Source organism: Micromys minutus (assembly GCF_963924665.1).
Source record: "Micromys minutus genome assembly, chromosome: 26".
NCBI lineage: Eukaryota > Metazoa > Chordata > Mammalia > Rodentia > Muridae > Micromys > Micromys minutus.
The window spans coordinates 12,370,516-12,394,733 of NC_137961.1; the positions used below are offsets into that span (position 1 = coordinate 12,370,516).

The following is a 24,218-nucleotide window of genomic DNA, read 5'->3' on the forward strand; positions in this document are numbered from 1 at the left end:
GCTTCCGGTTCGAAAAGACCTTGTCAAGGCAATAAGGCAGAGAGCAATAGAGGAAGAGACCCAGAGTTTCCCTTTGATTTCTGCATGCATGCATACATACATAGGGGCATATATGCTTACACACTCATTTACATGCATGCATCACACACACACACACACACACACACACACACACACTCACACACACACACACACTCACACACACACACCCCTACATAAATGGTTTGGAGAGGCATTTTCCCCTATACACACTGATACCATAGAAAATTTTGAAAAAGTATTAGTAAATATTTTTATCTTAGTAAATAAAATTTTGACACTTCTAAGCATCCTAAATAATTATGTCATGATTTTAATTAACATGCTATGCTGTGCCTTCCATTAGTTAGGGTTCATTTAGCTTTTTGTGGGACTTTAAATACATACTGGTCTCTAGCCTTGCCCAAAGTATTGTTTCCTAAGTAGCAAAGGTAAGATGGCCTGATTCTAGCATCTCCTGCCTTTCTTTTATTTGCTTTCTATTAAGAACAGCAACATGTATGTTGTTACCCTTTGTTGGACGGCTGGTGGTCAACACCACACAGTGTTAACATTCCTGCAATGTGTTGATGAATAGTTAGGAGGGGGAGGCGGGTAACTCCCACCCTTCATGCTGAACACAAGGCCTGGTTCCATCCCAGGATCGATGCTGTTACAGGATACCTGACTAGCATTCAGACATGTCTGTTTCACAAATGGCTCCCCATTGGCTATTGATGATCGGCTATGTTGGGAATCATTGTGTAAGTGCCTAAACACCACTTTAGGGAAGAGTAAACTCATCAGTTCACATTATGTGGATTGATGGGTCCACACGTTCCCAAAGAGCTGCAGATGTTCAGAGGGAGAATTCAGAGGGGGGTCATTTCAGGAGGTATATTTCTGTAATTGTGTTTAAAGGGGGGTAGCCCAGATCAGAATTAGGTTGTCTGCCCAGTCATAATTAGACCCTCCACCTTTGAGAACTACCTAATGGTTCCAATTCTGTACACTAGGCATGTCTCTCTGATGCTGCTCTCTAAAATTGGGCTAGGATGCTGTGCAAATCCTGTGTTAATGGAAGTGTCCAAAGAGAATGGTGTCCATGTACAAGAATTCCACATGTTAAAAGGAAGTAGGGCAAATCCTTGCTTTAGAAGAGACATTTCAAGATAACTGGTAAAAAGCCCCCGAAAGATATTTCAAAACATCAAGCAATAGATGGAGAAAGCCCTCTATTTGCAGAAACCAAAGAGGTTGTGGGATTGTGTTTGGCAGTGAATGATCATTTTAGTTTTCAAATGCATGAACCTGGCCTGCGAGGACGGGTCTGATTTATGTCAAAGTTAAGTTTGGGAAAGACATAGTTTCTCTCAGGAAAGACAAATATTTTAAAGGTATGTGGTTCATACAGTAAATATTAGTGTTCTGCTGAGCTACAAAATGGCTTCCAAATGGGCCCCAGCTGTTTGAAATCAAGTACCAAGTGGGCCAGAAGAGGATTTAAAAATCATAATATATCATTTATCATTTCTCCAGCTCATCTAAACACTTTGTATTCATCCTTCCTTAACATAGTTATAGGCTGTGGTTTGTTATTTCAAGAAAGCCACCATTTCCTATCTAAGGATCACATCTCATTGGTTAAACTAAAACATATATAACAGCTAACCGGAAACACACAGAGACAGACATCAGAGAGCAGTTTTGGAGGACACAAATGCTGTTCATGTGATCCTGTGGTTCACTGAATGCTCTAAATACTACCCAGCACATGTGTTTTTTACAGGTTGTTAATTCGTAATTAAAACCAGCACTTCAATGTCAGTGACTCTGACAAACTTAAAAAGAAAAAAGAATTCTAAAGGAATGTGTCAGTTTACCCTTGAACGCTTCTTCCCCAAACAATCCACCCAGCTCACAGAGAAAAGCAACGTCTTAACAATACTTGATAATTTCCTCTTCCTTTCTTCTCTCTGGTTCCTGGTTGTAATCTCTAGTCAGTTTATTTCAACAGTTGTTGCAGTCACAAGAAGAAAAGGTGCAAAATTTCTTCTTATTATGAATTCTATCCAAACACCATTTAAAAACTGACAAGGTGCCTTCCTTTATGGTTAAGCACAAATGTATTTTTTTCCCACTACCGTTTCTTATTTATAGAAAATGCTTAGCAACAGAATTATGTATGAAGAAGAATAACTTCAACACAATCCCTGAGATACCTCTTCAGAAACTTGATGCGTATACCCAAGTTCAGGGATGACACCCTTTAGGTCAGTCGGGGACAATGTGTCAGTATTTTACATGCAACTCGGTCTTTGTATATGGCTACCTATCTATTTTGTGTAACTTTCTTGGCATCTTCATAAGGACACTCTAACTGGAAAGATTTCACAAGGTTGTGTTTAGAGGACTGTAAACATTACACGGCATGACAGAAATCTTGTTATTGATTCCATTTAAAACTGTTTGATTCACCTGAAGGGTTTCAGCCATGTTGATACCATCTGGTACTGGCCACTAGGGACCAGACACAGGGAGCTTGGCTTTAGAAATGGCTACAAGACATATCTACTGATTTATTAAACGAAGACGACTCACTAAGTACCATGTTGTTAATTAATTACTCTTAACTAACAGGCTCACTCCTATGTGCCTAATGTAGCATGAAGCATGAAAGATACAGAAACCAAGTAGCAGCAAAATCATGCTTTGGTTACATGCCTCTCATTGTTGGCATCATCAGACACTTTCTTTTATATATCATTTCATATATATATATATATATATATATATATATATATATTAATTCCTCCAAAAAGAATGTTGCCTTAGTGCTATTCCTCCTGTTTCACAGAACAGGAAACACAGACCTAATAAACTATCCTTTGTGGCAAAATTAGCAGTGAATCAAAGTAATACAGTGTCAAAGATTCATATGTGTTTGCTCACTAGATATGAAGATGCCCTCAGATGTGCCTTGAAACTTATAGTTGCAAGGTCTGGTCTATTTCTCTTGATAGAAGCCCAGCCTTCAGAGCAGTATCTCATACATACTAGGTGCTCAGGAAACACAGTCACACATCAGCAAATGATAGGGCAGTGTTCTGGGAACTGTGTTGGCACTGTTTTGGTGTTGACATAGTGGTGTGTTTACACAACACAGGAGCTGCTATGGCTTTAGGCCGTGTAACCGCACAGGAGCACTATTGGTCCAAGTTGTCGGTATCAACCAAAGCAGTGTTGTGGACTCCGGGACACTATTTATTGTAATACGAATCCTAGGGATGGGGATTTGGAGTTTATGAGCCAGCATTACATGGATTTTAAGGATAAATAACTAAATTGCATCTTCTAAATTGAAACACACATCAGTGGGAAGAGGGAATTTGATAGATACTCGCCGTATCTCCAACATATATACAGATGAAGAGTTGTAACAGACTTGAACAGAGTGAATATCAACTGGAGTTATCTCCTCACACAAGCCATGGAAACGTTTAAGTTAATTAGTAACTCTTATCGTATGTAGTATATGCACTACGCACGTCTGAATTCTACATGTTTATGTCCGTGATGCCGTGAAAGACTCTCCCTGGTGTATTAATGTGTACACCTGGCTCTAGATGTAGAGTATATTTAATATTTCAAGTTATACTCTAATTGCTCCTTGGCAGATTTCTGTGAGTATAAACTTTGCTTACATGTTATGATCTCTACTATTTTCTGCTAAATAAATCTTTCTTTATATATTATTTGAATGTTAGAATTTTTTGAGAATAATTACTTTTTAGTTTTTTATTGTTTGTTTCTGAGAGTATTATATATGAGTATAGTGTACCCCCTATCCCCCCTCCAACTCCTCCTGAGTCCTTCCTGATATCTCTCTATCAAATTCATGCCCTCTTCCTCTAGAAATGTGTGTGTGTGTGTGTGTGTGTGTGTGTGCTGTCTTGTGTACTTGGGTAAAGGTCTGAGGCTTTTGCACGAACAATTGCTTTATGTAGCCAATAAGCTTCATCTTTTAGAGAGTAGGGAACACACCACGTTGATATGCAAATTGTTAAGATAAACTTACACCTGTTCAAATGCTATTGTGTGACAGGGTTTTCATTAACCTTAAGTATGGTTGACATAAACTCCAAATTTTGTCCTAAGATAAGGCGCACAATCCCCAACAGCGTTTATGTAGTGGGTGTCTGAGCACCAGCGAGTAAATGATTGGATTCCACGGGCTCTGAGGATTTGTCAGCTGCTTCCTAAGTATAATTCTGGCTCTTCATTTCCCTGCTGCTTCTAATTTAGCAGGACAGGCTCATAATTGAAGCAAATTAACTATTTACAGTCGTCTCTTCTACCAGGGAAGAAGAAACAGCAGCAGGAAGAAGGAGGAAATGACATTCCTACCACTTTGTCAGATCTGCCCTTATATAAACACATTAACAGTAATTTCATGAGGCGTCAAACATAGGAATAAATGCTGAGAGATAAAATAATGAGGTGCTGCTATTGAGCTGAACTGCTGGGGCTAATATCTTTGGATATGAATTATGCATCCTGAAAGAAGGCATATGGTACAGTATTCAAACATGTTCCCGGCAAGTGATGTCTGCTCATTAGGCTGAGCATCTCGAGGTAAATGCACTCTCTTCTTCCAAGACAGGACTAGCATTTACAAAAACACACTCTACAGGCACCCGTGGGCTGCGGTTTCCCCAGAATACACCAAATCCGAATAGGCTTTCCACTCCATTTTTAGCATAACAGCGTGTTTATTTAGCTCTTGGCTGCAGCTTTAAAACCATTTAACGTAATGTAAACAAGAACATTTTGTTTGTAATTTGCTAAATGTCTTACAGCCCAACTGTGTCTCCAATTAGGAACTCAAGGTTCATTTAGTAATTTACATCTGGTTCTGATTTAAGGTGACTTTCCATGACTAAAAACTCTTTACAGCTCTCTGGGTCAACCTGTTCTGTTGGAAGCTGACCAGCCCTTTTATTTTACAGTGTTGGAATTGTCGTATATTGCTATCATGAGTTCAGGCCCTATACCACAGTGATCAGAATCAGAGCATTCCAAAGTCGTGGCGGTAGATGAAAAATTTAGATAGATCCTTGTTAAAAGATGCCCATTGTTGCTGAAGCAAGGCGCCAGGATTCAAGAGGATAATACTGTTAACTTCTTTTTCTTCCTCTGCAGGCTCCAGCCAGGGAAGGAAAAGCAGCAAAAACCCAGCATCAGAGCAATACTTGTGTTTTATCCCCTTTCTCCATCTGGTGCCTTTTAAACAACTTGGTAAGCTTCTGAAATGGGTTCTTCATTGTCTCACGAATCATTAGCATTTAAAACCCCGTTTGGAATCCTAAGCACAGTTTTCTCTGCATTCCAGATTCAGCATTGTCTTCCCAAGTGTTAAAATGGAGCCTTCTCTGAGCTGTGGAGTATGTTCAGCATCTTTGGAGGGAAGGATTCATGGGGTGGGGGGGGGTGTTTTCCTTGAGCATAAGTTATTACTCCTCTTTGTCTTCCTTTCAATTTTTCTTGGTTGACAGAATACTTGCAGAATCAAAGTACATACAGTTTCTCATTCACCGTGGTTTCTATAAAACAAAGATTTGTCCTCCGTGCTGGCTTTTCATTGCTGTCTCCACTCTGAGCAGGCTTGGGAAGGGAACACAGAGCTCTCTCTATTAGGCGTGTTCCTTCTGGTCGGCAGAAAGCTATTTATGTGCAATCTTGCTAATGATGTTTTCCCTTAAATATTGTAATTTTCCAAGTCCCCAATAAGTCATTGATAACTCTGTCTGCCTCCCTCTGTTTGATTTTATATTTATATCCATTCAAAAATTGTGGACTTTATGGCAACAGGGTTTTCAAGCAACTACAGCACATGACATCTCGGCTTCCTACCCTAACTGTCTACGCAACTTAAAACCAACCTGTGGCTTTGTCTAAACTAATTTAGGAGTGTTCCTTTAAGGATACAGAGCAGTAGGTAGGCTCCCCAAGTCTGAATATCAAATGAGGGTTAAGTACAATTACTTTAAGTCTGAAGCAGGTATTATCGCGAGTTGGCCCAGTGAGTCAACATTAAAAGGGGATGAACAGGTGGTCCTGCAGCAGACGGAACAGTCTGGAGTAATTTCCTGATGGCTTTTGGAAGCCCCAGAGTGCCTTTTGGGCAGGCACATTTGCCACCCTGGCATCTCCCACACATATTTAGTGACAGGCTACCACAGAGTAGCAGCCAGACCATAGGATGCCATGTGCTCCCTTCTCTGATGCACGGATGGGTCTAGGCCCTATGTTTGTTGTATGTAGTGTCATAATCCAGTCACTGGAGAGTAGTGTAGTCTCTGTCTTTATTAAACAAGAGCATCTACTGAGGAAGAGAGCCAGCTCTCCTGGATCCTTGCTATAACAGGGAACACCAGGCTCAGACACAAACTATCTCAGGGTAACGAAAATGGCTCACGATACCTTGTTTGGTTAACTCTCAAAAAAGTACTCAGACTTTAAAATACTTACTTCCTCCAAGAAATATAATACAGTAATATTTTCATATACAATCTCAACCTAAATGTATTCAGTAGATTTTGATTCTTGGATATAAATCATATTGGTCAATTATTATATAATTGTATCCTTTATTTATCAAATGATTTTCCTCTCAACACCTCAATTACTTCCATAAGTGAGAACCAAGGGGTAGACACATCTTGAGTTCTTTTTCTTTTCATTTCTTTTTCTAAAACTCTCTGAAGGTCAGGCTGGTCTCAAACTCACTGAGATCCTCCTGCCTCTCCCTCCCGAGTGCCGGGATTAAAGGTGTGTGTCACCCCTGTCTGACTTTGAGTTAGTTATTGAATGAGAAGAAAAATGCAAAAGAGAAAAGGGAAAATGTCCTGACATTACAGGGTTTTAATTAAAAAATCTGGACTATTACATTGTAAGCTCTGAATCTCTCTCTCTCTCTCTCTCTCTCTCTCTCTCTCTCTCTCTCTCTCTATGTCTCTCTCTCCCGTCCTCCCATAGGCATAGACATGTAATCACACACACAGTTTCCTTATACAGGCAAAAAGAATGTTGAAAGCTATTTTAACAGTCCCCTCTTGTTATATTAAAAATATAAATCATCACTGTAATGGAATTAGTAGAAACACTTGGCTCTTTGCACTGGAATTACCTGCTTTTGGTTGTAGGAGCATTATATTTTTTTCCACCAGAAATAAGAGACAGTAATTTTTACTTTGGTAATGCAAAGGACAGATTCTGGTCTGTGAAAAGTCTTTATAAATACCTCTCTTAAAAAAACCCTGGTTTTGAATATAGGAGAGTCTCAGGACAACTGGGACCACAGAGGCATGTAAGAAAAGGTGACTAAGTATTAGCCAGAGAAAGTGATGTTTCTGAAAGAGGAGAAGGCAAGGCAGAACAAAGAGCAACCGTGTGTATCTTCTGATGAGCACGAGTTGATGTGCACAGTCCCTAAGGAGAAGGTACTTTCTGGAACTTCCTCTGGGAAATTTATTCTCAGAGTAGAAGAGGATGGGGCTTGATGCTCAGAACATTCCCAAGAGTACAGGGAAGATTAGCAGAACAGCAGAATAGCTAGGCATGGGCATGACACTGTTCAGAGAACAGGGCCAAGGGCTGGGATTTTCTCATCCCTGTGTGCTTTGGTCATCATTCAGCAATTGGATGGTGGAGGGGAGGATAACTGGAGGGAAAGATAGCTGTACAGTTCCACCCTAAGCTGGAAACTTCATTTAAGATCTAGGAGTATAGAAAAGAATTGATCTGAGTTAGGGACCAGCTAGAAATTGGCTCCAAAGTCCTGAAATTTATCATATTAGGTTTCACTTAGAATTATACAGTACAGTGTTACCTACTGTATTGACAATCACATGGCTATGTTAACTGAGTCCCCAGAGAGCCCACACAGTATCTTTATCACTGTTAAAGGTGACTCTTAGCACCCAGTACTCTGCAGCGCTGGTCTTACTGACATTCCTTCTGTCTGGCCATGTTGACGGCATAAGAAAATGTTTATTGGCTGGACAGATGTCTCAGAGGTTAAAAGCACTGGGTGTTCTTCCAGATTATGGGGATTCAATTTCCAAAACATACATGGCAGCCCACTACTATCTATAACTCCAGTTCCAGAGGATCTGACACATTCAAGCAGATGTACATGTAGGCAAAAAATGCCAGTGCACATGAAATGAAAATAAGTTAAACCAAGAAAATGTCTATTAATTTCAGGTCATAAATGATAACTGATGTAGAGTTAACTGGAGGTGCTGGGGAGTGGGAGAAGTAAGTTTTGTTCCTTGGCATCTGGGTTTTACCATTGCAGTTATCGGCATTTCTAGATTTTCAGGAAGAGAGCTCTAAGTGGCAAGTTCTCCTCATGGGAACTTCATGTCCCAACTAAGTGAATAAATATGGCTTGGTCAGCATCATGGAGACCTGTTGGTCTTGCTTGTTGCCAAATCTATTATGTCTGGACAGTGCTTAGCAAAAATATCAGTCAAATAAATCAGTGAACATAATTTTCCTGACTCTTTCATAGATTTTGGGCAATTCATTATAATCCTATGAGTGCTGAGTAGAAAAAAAAAAGAAGTAATTCAAGTGTCTTTCAACAGTATAAAAACCCACTGAGAGTATAGATATCGACACAAACTAAGATGCTTGTAGAAGCTAGACATTTTTCTTTTCTTTTAAGTTCTAAATTATCCCCTGCATCTATGCCCTGTGTGTTGCCCTGTGTGTGAGTATGTTCATATGTGAGCACTCATGTGTATGCATGCGTGTGTGTGTGTGTGTGTGTGTGTGTGTGTGTGTGAGAGAGAGAGAGAGAGAGAGAGAGAGAGAGAGAGAGAGAGAGAGAGAGAGAGAGAGAGTCTTGTGCCAAAGTGCATGTGTGGAGGTCAGAGGACTATCTCAGGTGCTGACCATCACCTTCCATGTTGTTTGTAGCAAGGACTCTTTGTTGTTGTTTGCTGTGAGTGTCAGGCTGGCTGGCCCACGAGCTTCCAGGAATTCCCCTGTCTCTGCCTCCCATCTCACTGTAGAAGAGCTACGATGACAAATGTGTGACATCACATCTGGCATTATAGGAGTTGAACTCAGGTCTTTACATCTGCATGGCAAATACTTTACCTTTGTTTCTGAATACACTTGCCTGGACATGGTGAAGAATCAAATGTTACCTTACAATATGGCTTGTGCAACAATATTTTGCAATAGCTATGTTTATGCTGTCATATTGACAATTTATTTTAGTTATCATGATTATTTAATGCTTGTGGCTATGATACTACATCCTGACAAGGACTATCCAGCCTCTAGTTTAGACACAGAATTAAAATTTCTTCTTCATGTTGGTGAGCTCTCAGTGTGACTCCTCGCCCTCTTTAAGATTTTCGAGATGACTCATGGTACTGCTGGCATGTCTTACACACCAGTTGTGGTGAAAATTACAGAAAGATTCTGATCTGTTGTTATCATGGAATGATAACTCCAGCGGGGAGCTTTTCCAGGAGCCGCTCCAGTGCAGAGCCACCACAATCCCTAAGATGGGTAGTTCCCAAGCTGGTAACTACACATCTCCTTCCACAGGCCCCACGCGCCCTCACCTCATGCAGGCAACAGTTCCAGCTGCCTCTCAGCCATTGTTTTCACACACTGTCCTCCACAGCCCAGTAAAGTCACGACTCAATAACTTATCAAACGGTTTATATGTTAAATTCTCAACCCACAATCCCTCTCTGTAATATGCCTACAACAAGTTGAAAAAGATATAAACTGTTCACCCAGATAAGATAAACTGACCCATAAAAACCCTTAAAAATAATTATAACCACCTGATCCATCTAGAGATACGCTGAGAGAAACATCCAGGTCTGTTTGCATGCTGCCTCCTCCTCAATCTCCAGCTTTCTTTCTCTTCCACCTTTGTCCCCACCCACTCTCTCCTGTCCAATCATGTACTGCCTTGACATCAGCCTACACATACCCCTCCCTAAGCATGGCCCTCAGTCACACCCTCGTCACCCATAAGAAAGCAAAAGGTGGTCCCACCTAGCACAGCCTAGAAACATGAGCTAAACACATGTGAGGGATTAAATAACTTAATCCCTTTAGGGAAGGGACTAGGGTAGAAACAAATCTGAGGTTCCTTTGCCAAGAGCAAAAAGGGTTTAATGGCACAAGAGCAAATAGCAAGTACTGAAGAGAGGTGTGGATAGTTTTCAGAAGGGAAACGTTTAGTCTGTATGCTCCTATGAGCAACATTAAGACGTGATGTAATCCTGGCTGGGGTATGTGGAAGTCCTTCCAAAAGCTGCCACGCCGTATAAACTCTGAAACAAGGGGAACTAACATGCTACTTAAAGAGAGTACAAGATTAAGTGGAACTCTCTCAAAGTATGGTTCAGACAGGGGGCACTTTCAAAGTCATAGTTATGTTGTCTGGCCAATTTCTCTGAGGCTTATAGAGGCTGTCTCTGAAGCCCGCATGCTTGGTCTGCCATCAGCCTGATACAGTGATTTTTTTTTTTTAAACCTTCTTACCTGTTTCTGTTCTTCCCCTAGGCCGTCCCACATGGATGCCACAATCTTCGAGACTTCACCAAAAGTAGCATTTGGATTCTGGCCCTTGATGGCAGCCTGGGTATCACGAAAGAATAAAGCATATGCAGACACAGGCTTCTGGGGCTCATTGGGATCCTTCTTCTTCTTCTTTTTGGGAGTTTTTGGTTTTTTCCCCATGTCAGAGGCAGGCCTCTTCTCTCCTCCATTGATCTGAAATAAAAATCAAGATAGAGTTATGGAGTAACTGAGATAATGGTGGCTGAATCATATTGCTACATTTGACCTTGACACAGGTCAAAATGCCACTCAGACAACCGTCACCCAGAGACATTTCTAAGAGTAGTAGGTATTGGTGGTGCAGTTTTACACATACATCCTCCTATTTTGTTTGGGGGTATAGTTCACTTGTAGAATGCTTGTCCAGCATGTTTAAGGTCTTGGAACTGATCCCTAGTATATACCAGAACAAAAAAGTGAGACCAAAAAGACAATGTATCTGCACATTTCACGTGACCTCCCTACTCATCCTTTTCCCAGTTCAATTTGTGTAGCTCAAACTTTTGTTCCCTTTTGTACCTTCTGTTGTGTATGCCCCACCTCGCTGGGGTGTTGCCCAACTCTGCACTTCTTTCTGTAGATCTGCAGGGACTACAAACATGTGGCAATCCATCTGGATTTACATGAGTTCCAGGGATTTGAACTCAGATCCTAATACTTATCAGCAGGCTCTGCACATTTATATGCTATTCCTTACCCCCTTTCATTCTTTCTCTGTCGCCGTAGCTGTGATAACAGCAACCTTCTCTGAACAACCTTACTGAGCTTGTTCTCCTTTAGGGAGTTCTGACTTAGCTTTCTAATTACAACTTGAAACATTGGGTCAACATGCATAAGAAATAAATTCACATGGTTCTTGATTTTACAGTTAGGTCGATAGATGTGGTTGGTGGCAGGTGAGTGGAGTGGAAGGGTGGAGGTGAGAATCCAGCAATGCTTATAGTTTTGACTAGCTTGGAATCTGGGTCACTCTTATCAAGGGAAACTTTCTGCGATGAGTCGTTTTAAAAATGTGAACCATCTACTAGTACCTGGTGGCTACCATATTGAAGAGGATACCCAAATATCTACATTCTAGAGATTTCTAGAACACTTAGGAGCAGCATTTTACTCCATTTAAAAACAGATTCCATCTTTCTCCACTGCTCTGAGGTAATTTAAGTGGCTATTCTGACACAATTAGGAAAGATACACCACCAGTACTAGTGTGTTTAAGGTATCTGAATGTGAATAACTTGTTTGTTGCTAAGTAAAGGTGGTGTCACTAGTCCAACTGTGTAAAATGAGGATTCTGCTGAGATTTTTTTCAACTATAAAGGTGAATGAATTGATAGGAATTATATAATATCTCTATGTCTATCTGTCTGTCTGTCTGTTTATCTATGTACATATTCCAGTGCTAACTGAAAGACCCCTGTTCATAGGTTCCTGGCATACTAGCCTAAATCTTATTTAGACTATTTCCCAACAGTGATCACACTCATAGCTATTCTGACCTTTACCTTCTGTGACTACTGTGTACTTTTCCTACCTGTGAATAACATACAACATATTCACATAGCATTCTTGGGAAGATGTATGTGTAAAATGATCCCCATGCATACCAAGCAGAGGAAGCATGTTCAATTAAGAGTTCTATGGCTGTATCAGATTATCTAAATTTATGATTTCCCTTAATTACCCAAATAGCTATGTTGCCTTTATAAAATTAATTATCCTGAGCTGCTTTTCCCCCCATAAGTTAGTTTCAGATCAATTTTTATAATTACTGTAATGTATATACTTATATAATTGAAAAGTTTAAAAGCCTATTCTAATACAAAATATGACACATTTAAAACTTTAAAAGTTAACTAGAAAATGCAAAAACCTTCTGGCCTTCATCTGCACCCTGGGGTTAACAGTATGGCACAGCTCTCGGGATACAAATTCTGCCTGGAGAGAGCTGGTCTCCCAGGAGCACTATCACTTCTAAGTTCACAGTCTCACAGGAGGGACAAGCTCTAGGCAGAGACAGCAAGATCAAATAAGACCAGAGATAAGCAGATGGCAAGAGACAAACATAAAAACTTAAAAACAGAAACCAAGGCTACTTGGCATCATCGGAACCCTGTACTCCCACTACAGCAAATCCTGGATACTCTAACACAACAGAAAAGCAATATTCAGATTTAAAACCACATCTCAAGATGGTAATAGAGGATATCAAGAAAGACGTAAACAACTCCCTTAAAGAAATACAGGAGAACATAGGTAAACAAGCAGAAGCCCTTAAAAAGGAAACGCAAAAATCCCTTAAAGAATTACAAGAAAGCAATCAAACAGGTGAAGGAACTAATCCAGGATCTAAAAATGAAAATATAAAAAAAAATCACAAACCTGGAGATAGAACCTAGGGAAGAGATCAGGAGACACAGACAAGGCTGTCCACTCTCTTCCTACCTATTCAACGTAGTACTTGATGTCCTAGCCAGTGCAATTAGACAACAAAGGAATACAAATTGGAAAAGAAGTCAAAATATAACTATTTGCAGATGATATGATAGTATACCTAAGTGATCCCTTAAATTCCACCAGAAAACTCCTAAACCTGATAAATAACTTCAGCAAAATGGTTGGATATAAAATTAACTCAAACAAATTATTAGCTTCCTCTACTTAAAGGATAAACAGGCTGAGAAAGAAATTAGAAACAGAACACCCTTTAGAATAGTCGCAAATAATATAAAATACCTTTGTGTAACTCTGACATAGTAAGTGAAAGATCTATATGACAAGATTTCAAATCTCTGAAGAAAAAAATCGAAGAAGATCTCAGAAGATGGAAAGATCTCCCACGCTCGTGGATTGACAGGACTAACATAGTAAAAATGGTCACCTTGCCTAAAGCAATCTACAAATTCAACGGAATACCTGTCAAAATTCCAGTTAGAAAGAGTAATTTGTGAATTCATTTGAAATAGCAAAAAAAAAAAAAAAAAAAAAAAAAGCCATCCTTGACCTCACGAAATAGTGATAAAAACTGCATTGCGTTGGTGCAGAGACAGGAAAGTAGATCAATGGAATAGAATTGAAGATCCGGAAATGAACCCACACACCTATGGTCACTTGATCTTTCACAAAGGAGCTAAAACCATCTAGTAGAAAAAAGACAGCATTTTCAACAAATGGTGCTGGTTCAGCTAGCAGTCAGCATGTAGAAGAATGCCAATGGATCGATTCTTTTCTCCGTGTACAAAGCTCAAGTCCAAGTGGATCAAGGACCTTCACATAAAACCAGATACACTGAATCCAATAGAAAAAAGGTGGGGAAAGTAGCTCAAACACATGGGCAACGGGAAAATTTCCTGAATAGAACACTAATGGTTTATGCTCTAAGATCAAGAATAGACAAATAGGACCTCATAACATTGCAAAACGTCTGTAAGGCAAAAGACATTTTCAATAGGACAGAACAACTATGATCAAATAGGGAAAAGACCTTTACCATTCCTACATCTGGTAGAGGGCTAATATCTAATACATACACAGAGCTCAAGAAATAAGATTCCAGGGAACCAAAAAAACTCTATTAAATTGAGGTCCAGAGATAAACAGAATTCTCAACTGAGGAATATTGAACGCCTGAGAAGCAGCTAAAAAATGTTGAACATTCTCAGTTATCAGAAAAACACAAATCAAAGCAACACTGAGATTCCATCTCACACCAGTTAGAATGGCTAAAATCAAAATCTCAGGTGACAGCAGATGCTCACAAGAATGTGGAGAAAGAGGAACACTTCTCCACTGTTGGTGGCATTGCAAACTGGTACAACCACTCTGGAAATCAGTCTGGAGGTTCCTCAGAAAATTGGACCTAGTACTACCTGAGGATCCGTCTATACCAGTCCGGGGCATATTTCCAAAAGATGTTTCAGCATATAACAAGGACATAGGTTCCACTATGTTTATAGCAGCCTTGTTTATAATATCCCGAAGCTGGAAACAACCCAGATGTCTTTCAACAGAGGAATGGATACAGAACATCTGGTACATTTACACAATGGTGTACTGCTCAGCTATTAAAAACAATGACTTCATGAAATCTGAGGCAAATAGATGGAATTTGAAAGTACATATGCTGAGACCCATGGCTTCAGCTGTATATATAGCAGAGGATGACTTTATTGGGAATCAGTGAGAGGAGAAGTCCTTGGTCCATGCTCCAGAAAATCATAAGCTTTCTGTCCAACCAACCTTTTCAGTTAGCTGTCTGGAAGTTTTCCAGACTTTCCTGGCTTGTCTTGTAGGATTGGGCAGGGTGCATTTTGTCTTAATATCAGAGTTTTATTTAACTGACGGACTTGTTTTATGATCCGTCTCCATATTCTGTGTGCCATCGCATGTTCCTGTGCATCTTTGGGGGTGCATCTGACATTCCTGAGAAGCAGCAAGCTGTGAAGCAGGGGTCTCACCCCTTTTAAAGCCAGATTACTTCTAGTAGCGCATCATCTTTGCTTTTGCACTGGTTGGAACCATGAACATACCAATCCACTTTCAGTGACCAGCACGCCACGCCTTCCCTTTAGAGGCTCAGAACTGTCTGCTGTGCATCAACACCGACTGACATCTGAAAGTACCGATTGAAAAGATATCCATCCACTACTCATTACTTAAGATTCACTGTCTTTATTTCAATAATTAACCTATGTCATCAAAGCTCTCTTGGGTTGTCATCGTCTGAAGACTCATGAATTGCCTGCGCGTAACTCAACTGTGCTTTGAGATAATGCCTTATTTTTCACTAGAGATATACACGAATGGGTAAGAAGTGTGCATGGAATATTTTCACTTTTATAAACATAAAATGCAATTTAGAGAGCCTTGTTTATTATATTGCTCAGTGCTTTTGTGTAAAGATGATTTCCCGGATAGGATACTTTTTCTTCTTATGGTATGAGAAAATAAAATGAAAATCCACTCTTGTTTGATATCTTCAGTAGTCTAGTACTTGGGTGGTGTTTCTTAAGAATATTTGCCTCAGGATCATTCTCTGATGTGTGGTTTGTGCTTTTCGCTGCCTTTCACACAGGAGAAACATGCAAAATGTTTTAGAGTCTGGTCGATGAGCATGTGATCACCATCCATATGCAAAGCTCCCTTGCAAAGGAACACTTTTTCAGTTTGCAACCACTTACATGTCTGTAATGGATTGTATTTTGAAAAGTGCCCGACTCTTCTGACCGCAAAGTATTTAGAATGAAATAAGGACGATGAATATGGTTGAGGTGAAAAAAAATTAGCTAAATGGACTTACAATATGTCCCTGGGTATTGCCTGAATTTTGGCTTCATACATTTATGCATGAAAGCTTGTGATTCCATACTTTAACTTTCTAAGAAGTTCTGGGTTCTATGATGTAGGTACCATGGTCTCACAGAACTTTCTAGAATAAGTATGTTCTCTATCCTGTCCAAAACAGTGTCCACTAGCCACATCTAGCTATAGATTACCTGAATAAAGTTGGTACAGCTGAGAATTGAACGCCCTCACACTGAATGTTAGTTGATTAAATATAATCTAAACAGCCATCAGAGACTGTTGGCTCTCTTTTATTGTATTGGAGAAAAGTGTTCAATGGACACTAATCTAGATTATTAATTTACTAGGGTTCTGTAACCAGACAGTAGAATTTAATTCCACTGTGTTTCATTTAGAACATAGGAGAAACCTTATTATGTACAAAATAGACTTCCAAAGAAGCCAGGGACATTGAAAATCAGAGCAGAGGTGCCCCCTTTCTCATTATGTGGTACCTTTCAGTGGCTCACCATTATTTCTGTTCTTCTAGTCTACAGCAGTGGGCAGAGGTTTATCATTACAAAACAACAACTTGAAATACAATTAAAAGTGTCTGAAAATGATAGCAGCTATCAACCATGGCTGAACCCAAGCTCAAGCTATAGCCCTGATGACCTGCAGCTATTTCACAGTTAAAGCACTAATGAATAAATACAATAAAGTATATACATTTTACTCATGAAGAAATATACGAAAGCTTTGTCAGGTTGCACATGCTCCCTCTAACTTACTTAGATGTGTTTGTCACAATTCTCCATTATCTTGAGGATTCTAGCCATTCTCCTCCTGCTCTGTACTATTTCTTAGTCATAATGGTGCGTTTAACACACTTATTGCAGGAAAATAATAATCTTTTAGGCTAAAAGACGCATGCACTGAGAATGCTGCTCAGAGAACACTTCCTAGAGTACAAAAATTTAGCATTATCAGGGAAAGAGAGCCAGGTGTGGGGCTTAGTGTTGGAGCTCTTGCTAGTGTGCAGAAAACTCAAAGTTTAATCCCTAGCAACACACACACACACACAAACACACACAGACACACACACACACACACACACACACACACACACACACGATTATCAAGGCAAGAGAATCAATGATATTGAAGCATCTCTGGAGAAGTTAGAAATGTCTATAAGCATATTTAAAATAAACTGCCATGGCCTCAAAGCCTTTAATGGAGCCAGGAGAGCTCTTTAATGCATACTATCTTGCAGTAATCGCTGCAGTTTAAAATAGATTTTAATCAAGCACCATCTGCATAATAGGGCTGAACAAACGCCTAGAACTCCACTTATAACTCTTATCATACAAAGTAAACATTGTAAAATCTCCACCACAGGAACGGGGCACACCACAGCAATTCTGCAATGTCCCGTTTCCCACGGTGGAAATTCTGCTGCGTACATCCACTCTCTTTCCCTCTTAAGCGGGGCCATCGAATCCCCTTACGAGAATAAACACAAATAAGCATGGAAAACGAGCCATCCGGTTACTGCAAAATCAGCAAACCTGTAGCACTTCCTTCATTTTATAGTTGGGTTTATTGTCTTCATTAATATTACCAGCACGTTCAATGACTCAACACATCAATTATAGGAAAACACGGATAAAGGCCTTCCGTTTTTGAAATGACTCACAACTGTGGGGCATTGTAGCAGTACCAGCTTGTAAAGCAAATTCATTTTTAAGGACCCTTAATTCTAAAACAAAACAAAACAAAACAAAACAAAAACCCTCTATGGTTTTTCTAGATGAGTTTAGCAAAGACACCGGATAGCCTTATGTGAAATCTAAGCTTTGGGCTACTGTCCAGAAAAACTATTCTAAAGTGAGGTATGGTTGATTATACTTGCACATACCTACTAGCTCTCAGTGACAGTCTGTGGGATCCATTGGATCTTTAAATCTCTCTGAGTAGAGCAATATGCTTACTTCTTATCCCTCTGTACTGGACTTTATAAATAACACAAGCTGTTAAGGTAAGGGCCCAAGGAGGTAGAGACCAAGTGGCTAGGCCAAGCCTCGAGTTAGTTTTTATTCCATGATTTATCAAATGTGCTCAGTCATCTAGAATATGTCTAAGAACATATGCTCTTTGAAAACACTACATCCTAGTATAGTTTGTTTGAATTGATTGTAGAGACAATCATTTGACAGATTTTATTTTATCATCTTTCTTGTACTAGTTTGTTAGGGTCACCACCAGTATGTGTGTGTGTGTGTGTGTGTAGATATGCCAATGGATCTAATAACATTATGCATCCTATGGAAGAAAATAAGGTCAGAAGACTGTCACCCAGAATTCCAGCAATTCATCCATCTTTCCTGCCCTCCCCACCACACTAAATGGCTTTGGGTGTTCATAGAGTATGTGGAAAGTAGAAGCTTGAATGGTGCCGTTTCACTGAGGTTGTCATACATGGTGGAATGTGATCTTTGGTAAAGTAGCTCTTTGGGGGCGTCTTCCAGGCTTTTGTAAGTAATCTATTCCTCCCTTTCTTTAAGCAAACCCAGTTAACTTATTGGTTCATTAAGTTGGATTTTGATAGACTCTTATTTTGGTTTGTTAGTACCCTATCTGTAGTGAGTAGCTGTGTATTTACCTCTCTTACTGTAAAGTTAACACAATAATATATACATATAAAATAAACAAAGAACACTTAGTAATTTAATTGGTATGAGTCTAAGAACTCTGACGATATCATTCATATTAAATACGTGAATTGTTGATACGTAATTGCACAATAAAAACATGCCAATATGGAAAATATCTGAGCTTCAATCCTAACTTTAAATATTATGACCCATTTCTTAATAAAGTGTTGTGACATTTTGTTCTAACACTGTTTAGTTTTACTTACGGAGAATAGAAGATTATCTAAAATTTTTACTGGACTCTAAGAATCTCTTGATTATAATACAGTGCTAAAGACAAACTACTCAGAAGGTTGGTTCCTATGGTAGCTTACTCTAGTGCGGGGAAAAGGCACATGAAGGAGACTCACTAAGTCTCTACCTTTCTGACTCTGCCTCATACCCGAAAACACACACACTGAAGAATCAGAAGCTCAGTAAGAATGGCTTAAAGCAAAAGGTCCATGTGAAAAGAGAGAAACAAGAAAAGTAGTAAGTCAGCATTCATTCAAAGGCAGTGCTGGAAAACTTTTGTCTGGGCAGAGTCCAGGCCATAGGTGATAAATCTGCGGGCCCCACAAGCATGGTGCTTATAGCAAGGATCTGTTAAAGGAAGGATACAAAAGAATGACAATTGTCCACCTCCAGGATGGGGTAAAATAATTCTCTATGAAGGTGTCCTCCCATACCTCACGGAACGCTCTGAAAACATGCCTCAACAAAGGGAAAAGAAAAATAACAGGATAATCTCTAAATAGCATCCAACATTTGATAGGAGTTTTCTTATTATTTACTTGGGTGGTTGGGAGAGTCATGACCACTTCAAGGAAAGTGTGGTTCTGTATTTTAAAAGACCTAGAGATCCAGCAGAAGCAAACCAAAACTCTCCTGAGCTCTATGTTTTCAAACCATGTCTAAGATGATTTTTTATGACATTCCAATAAATATAAACTCATATTCCAAATGTAGAAATCAAAATAAGGCAGGTTATTGAAACCAGAATTAGATCATAGATGTCATGAGAAAGATAGGCAAGGAAATGTGTGCCAGTTGAATAAGAATGGTCATCATAGGCTCATATATTTAAGTGCTCAGTTCTCAGCTAGTGGAAATGTTTGGGAAGGATTACAATTATCTTGGAGGAGGAGTATCAGTGGGTCAGACTTTCAGGTTCTAAAAGCCCATGCAATTCGTAATGGGCTCTCTCTCTGCTACCTACTTGCAGATAGGTAGGTAAAACTGCTGTAGTCATGCCTGCTACCAGGTGCCATATTCCCTACCACAATGTTTCTGGACTCTAAACCTCTGGAACTATAAAACCCCAATAAACTCTTTGTTTATAAATAGCCTTAATCATGGTGTTTTGTCACAGCAATTGAAAAGTAACTAAGACAGAGAGTGTGCAACTAATATATGGATTAATTGCACAAAAGCATGTTGGGTGGAGGGCAGATCTGTGAAGGATAAGGTGAGAAGTCTAGCATAAATAATCTCATAACTACAGAATGAGAAGGGAGCAAGTGACAATATCTACAAAAAGGGTGGCTGAAATATTCCAGAAATGAAGTATAGAAATAACTAAACTCAGGATAAATATAACAAAACACACATACATCACCTTGAAGCTGAAGAATACCAATGGCAAGAGAGTTTCAAACTGACCAGAGAAGAGACATGTTACTTACTCTCAAAGAAAGGTGGAGGTGGTATATCTCAAAACAACAATGGAACCCAGGGCTCAAAAGAATAAGACGACAGCCTAAAATGCTAAAAGGTTGGAACTGTCAGTCTAGAAATATATGCAGCAGAAAAGTTCTTTAAGATAAGCATGTTTCAAGAAGACCCACTCCAAAAGAACACTTTGAAATTAAGACAAAAGTAATCCTAAATGAAAGTGATATGTATAAGTAAAATCAGAGGAAAAAGAGGTGCATGAAACAGAACTAGAAGTGCATAAAGAGATCTAGACTTAAAAGTAATCTAAGTAGTAATATAAAAATATCAATTAATTTATACCTTTCATGCAGAAAACTCATAAATCTCATGGTAGAAAGAGAAGTTGGGCATACAACCCCATAGCCATGAGTGATTGGCACTTGTGAACCGCTGGAAAGGAAGAATTAGTTTTCTGTACAAGTATAGCTACTTTCAAGTCAACCACAATCCAGTGGAAGACAACACATTCAAGAATATTTTGAGACCACAAATTGTTCTTGAAAATATGGAAGGGAAAGTGCATTTGGTGTGACTTGGTGAAAGAATGTCACAAAAACATGTTAGAGGAAACTCAGAATTCTCAAGAAACTAATAAATGTAAGAAAACGAACATTACTTTTCCTAGTATTAAACTCAGAGATGGCGAGATGAAAAAAATAAAAAACTCAAAGAAGATAGAACACGTCATATAAAATACCTGTGGGGGCAAATAGAAAGAAATCCAATGAACAGAAGAGATGGACCTAGCTGTTTGTGTAAATGATGTAACTGGTCCGTTTCAAAGCAAAAGATCACTTACCCATGTGTCCTTTATAAGACACATGTAAACCTAAGGTTGTTTTCAACGGAAAAATGAAAGCAAAAGCAAGCAAAAATCAAAACAACCCCCCCCATCCATATCTACTATGATTCATAGCCTATAATTTAATTAAACGAACAGCTAACTATAACTCAAATACACTTGTAATGCGAGGTATTATAAGTATAGGTATTTTGAAGTGTCTGTTAAATTATAGGAACTGGTTATACATATGGAGCTGTAAGATGCCTGAGCTTGTTTATTATTATTATTATTATTATTATTATTATTATTATTATTATTATTATTATAACTATTATTATTATTAAGTTTTTGCCTCTTCTCTGCAGGTCTTATTTGTGACTTGAAGTTGTCAACAGAGCTCCAGAGCAGTAAAAGCCATAGGTAATGCTTGTAAGATGATAATTAATTCCACTGGTGTATTTATAGTATTTTTTCCCTGTCAAAACAGAGTTATGTCATTTAATTGTTCAATTAGATAATCTGGAATCAATACGTAATTGCTTAAAGACAGCATGGCATGCAAATGGAATGCTTTGAAAGTGGATTGCGCCAGGCTGGGACTCCACGCTTCTGTGTGGTTCACTTGTTATAAATGATTTCAGTGATCTGTTGACTTCATGCTGTTTCACATTTAACCAGAGTTGTTGTAATACAACAGTCCACGGAAATCCCACACACACATAAAGAAAGAGTACTGAATAATTCTTAACTCTCATGAAAGTTACATAGTTTCAATAGAGGATGTTTTCATCAGTTTAACACATATTAGAGGAACATAACACATGTAACACATAGAAAAATCAAAGAATTCAGAATCCACGGTGAGCAACAGCTTTCAGAAGTCGAGTAGGGGATGGATTTTTTTTTTTTTTTTTTGAGACGAAAAATACACTTGAACAGAACCTCAGAAATGTTTGAGCCAAAAAAAAAAAAAAAAAAAAAAAAAAACAGCCATTAAAAAAAACAAGGATAGTGTGAAAAATGCATCTTTTTACCTATATACATCAATAGTTCAAGAGTCTGCTGCTACAGAATATGAATTCTTCCCAGTGCTTGTAGCCACTGGCAGAGACTTAAGCAAGTTTTTTGAGAACTGTGTATTGGGTGATGAACTAGAGACTCACTGGTAATATTTCACATCAGCATGGATGTTTATAACATATAAGTTTGTGCCTTGGGACCATTCTGAGCTGTGTTCCTGAGGGGTTAACTGTAAATGGCAGAAGGAGAGTTCTAAGAATTTCAGGCTCTTAGCCACTCAGCTACTTGTGTACGTCAAAGAGTTTATTCACTGTCACTGTAGTTAAGACATATCCAGCACAAAATTTATTTTGGAAGACACCACAAACTTTGTATTAATGTTTTGAAATGTCAGGAAGGAGTACTGATAAAGATATAATCATGATACACAAATTGATTGTTACTGTGAGCTGAACATTAATTCAACACACACACACATGTATTAATGTAATACCACTCATATCATTTCTGCCTAGGTTATTGCCTTGAGAACATGAATCTCCGGTAACAAGCATATGGCTGATGTCCATATTTGGTCTCAGAGAATCACTGGCTGTTAGGTACTATTAAAATAATCCATATTTCCTTAGGAAAATGTCTTTGCCATCTAAATATTCAGCTGGTGCCCAGTCATTCACTAAAAGAGTGATTAAATTATTATTAATTATTCTTCTGATAGTACCTCTTTCTACGACCTCACCCCAGGACTGACAGTGAGGGTGAGGGGAATCTAGTGTGCTTGCAGATACTCTGAGATTCATACTTGGGACGTATTTTCATTTTGTTTGGGAAATGACTGCTAGCAAGGGAGAAATTTGTACCCACACATCCCAGAGCCGGAGGCACAGCTCAGCATAGGGCCACCTGTGGAAGGACCTAACTCAACGAAGGACAGAAAGGACTAGGGCAACACAGGACACTGAGGATATGCGGGCTGGTTTGTGTGCAGCAGTGGGTAACATGAACATGTTGTGAGCAAAGAAAGTGCCCAGTCAGCACAGTGTCAGTAGACTCTGGCCTTTAATGTTGGATCTCAGTTGGCTATACCCAACCCTGGGTCATAGTCCCCTGCCCTGCCCACCTTAAATATCAGGGTATCAGGAGTACATAAATAAGAAGATATTGTCAATGCTATCAATAAATTGAATTAATCTATTAATTACAATTCATCTGAACTATTAACCGTTTAGTGTGCATATTTTTCAGTCACATAGATGACAGCCCCACAGATCCGATCCTATAAAACAGATATTCTAGCAATTCCTTTAGCACAATGTTTGCTGTTTAACTTCTGCCAAACAAGTTTCTTATGAAGGTGATAAGAAAGCGGAATGGCTGCCATGTCTGACTATCTATTAGGAAGATTTTGAAAAGAAATAAAAGAGGGGTCTTGAAAGATGGCTCAGCAGTCAAGACCCTGAACTGCCCATGCAAAAGACCTGAGTTTGGTTTCCAGCATCTACCCAATGTAGTATACTTTAAAGTAACAACTCCCTTAGACAACTTTAAAAGAATTTTAAAGAAATTTCATCTAATTCTCCCCACCAGAGGCATTTAGAAAGAAATTTCCCATTCACATGACATCTGGGGACATATCCATAGGGAACCACAAAACACTAGCACCCAGGACTCTGTTCTGCATAGTTTTCTTATGCCCTGCCTCTCACTAGTATAAAACAATTGGGTCAGGGGGTTTGAGGCTGTCATATAACTACATATAACTACAACATTACAGCATGGATCCTGATCACTATCCTTACTTCCCACACACACACTACTGGACTTTTAGTGACTTAAAGTACACTGGTGTAGAGATAAAGCTCAGATTTGTAGAGTGCTTTGGCAGCATAGATTTTATCTCCAGCATTCCTTAAACCTGATGTGGTGCTACAAACTTAATTCCAGCACCCAGGAGGTAGAAATAGGGCCATCAGAAGTTCAAGGTTCTCTTCAGTTACATAGCACCTCAGGCATCTGAGGCTGGCCCATGCTACACAAGATCT

At 39.1% G+C, this 24,218-nt stretch overlaps 1 protein-coding gene across 1 annotated transcript in view; it reads right to left on the reverse strand.

Moving 5' to 3' along the window:
* TOX (thymocyte selection associated high mobility group box) overlaps positions 1–24,218 on the reverse strand; it is a gene marked incomplete at both ends in the record, with an annotated part of 287,177 nt that overhangs the window by 21,703 nt on the left and 241,256 nt on the right. The window contains one exon of the mRNA XM_080938630.1: positions 10,603–10,833. Coding sequence (XP_080794756.1) covers positions 10,603–10,833 — 231 coding nt within the window. The remainder of the gene's footprint in view (positions 1–10,602; positions 10,834–24,218) is intronic.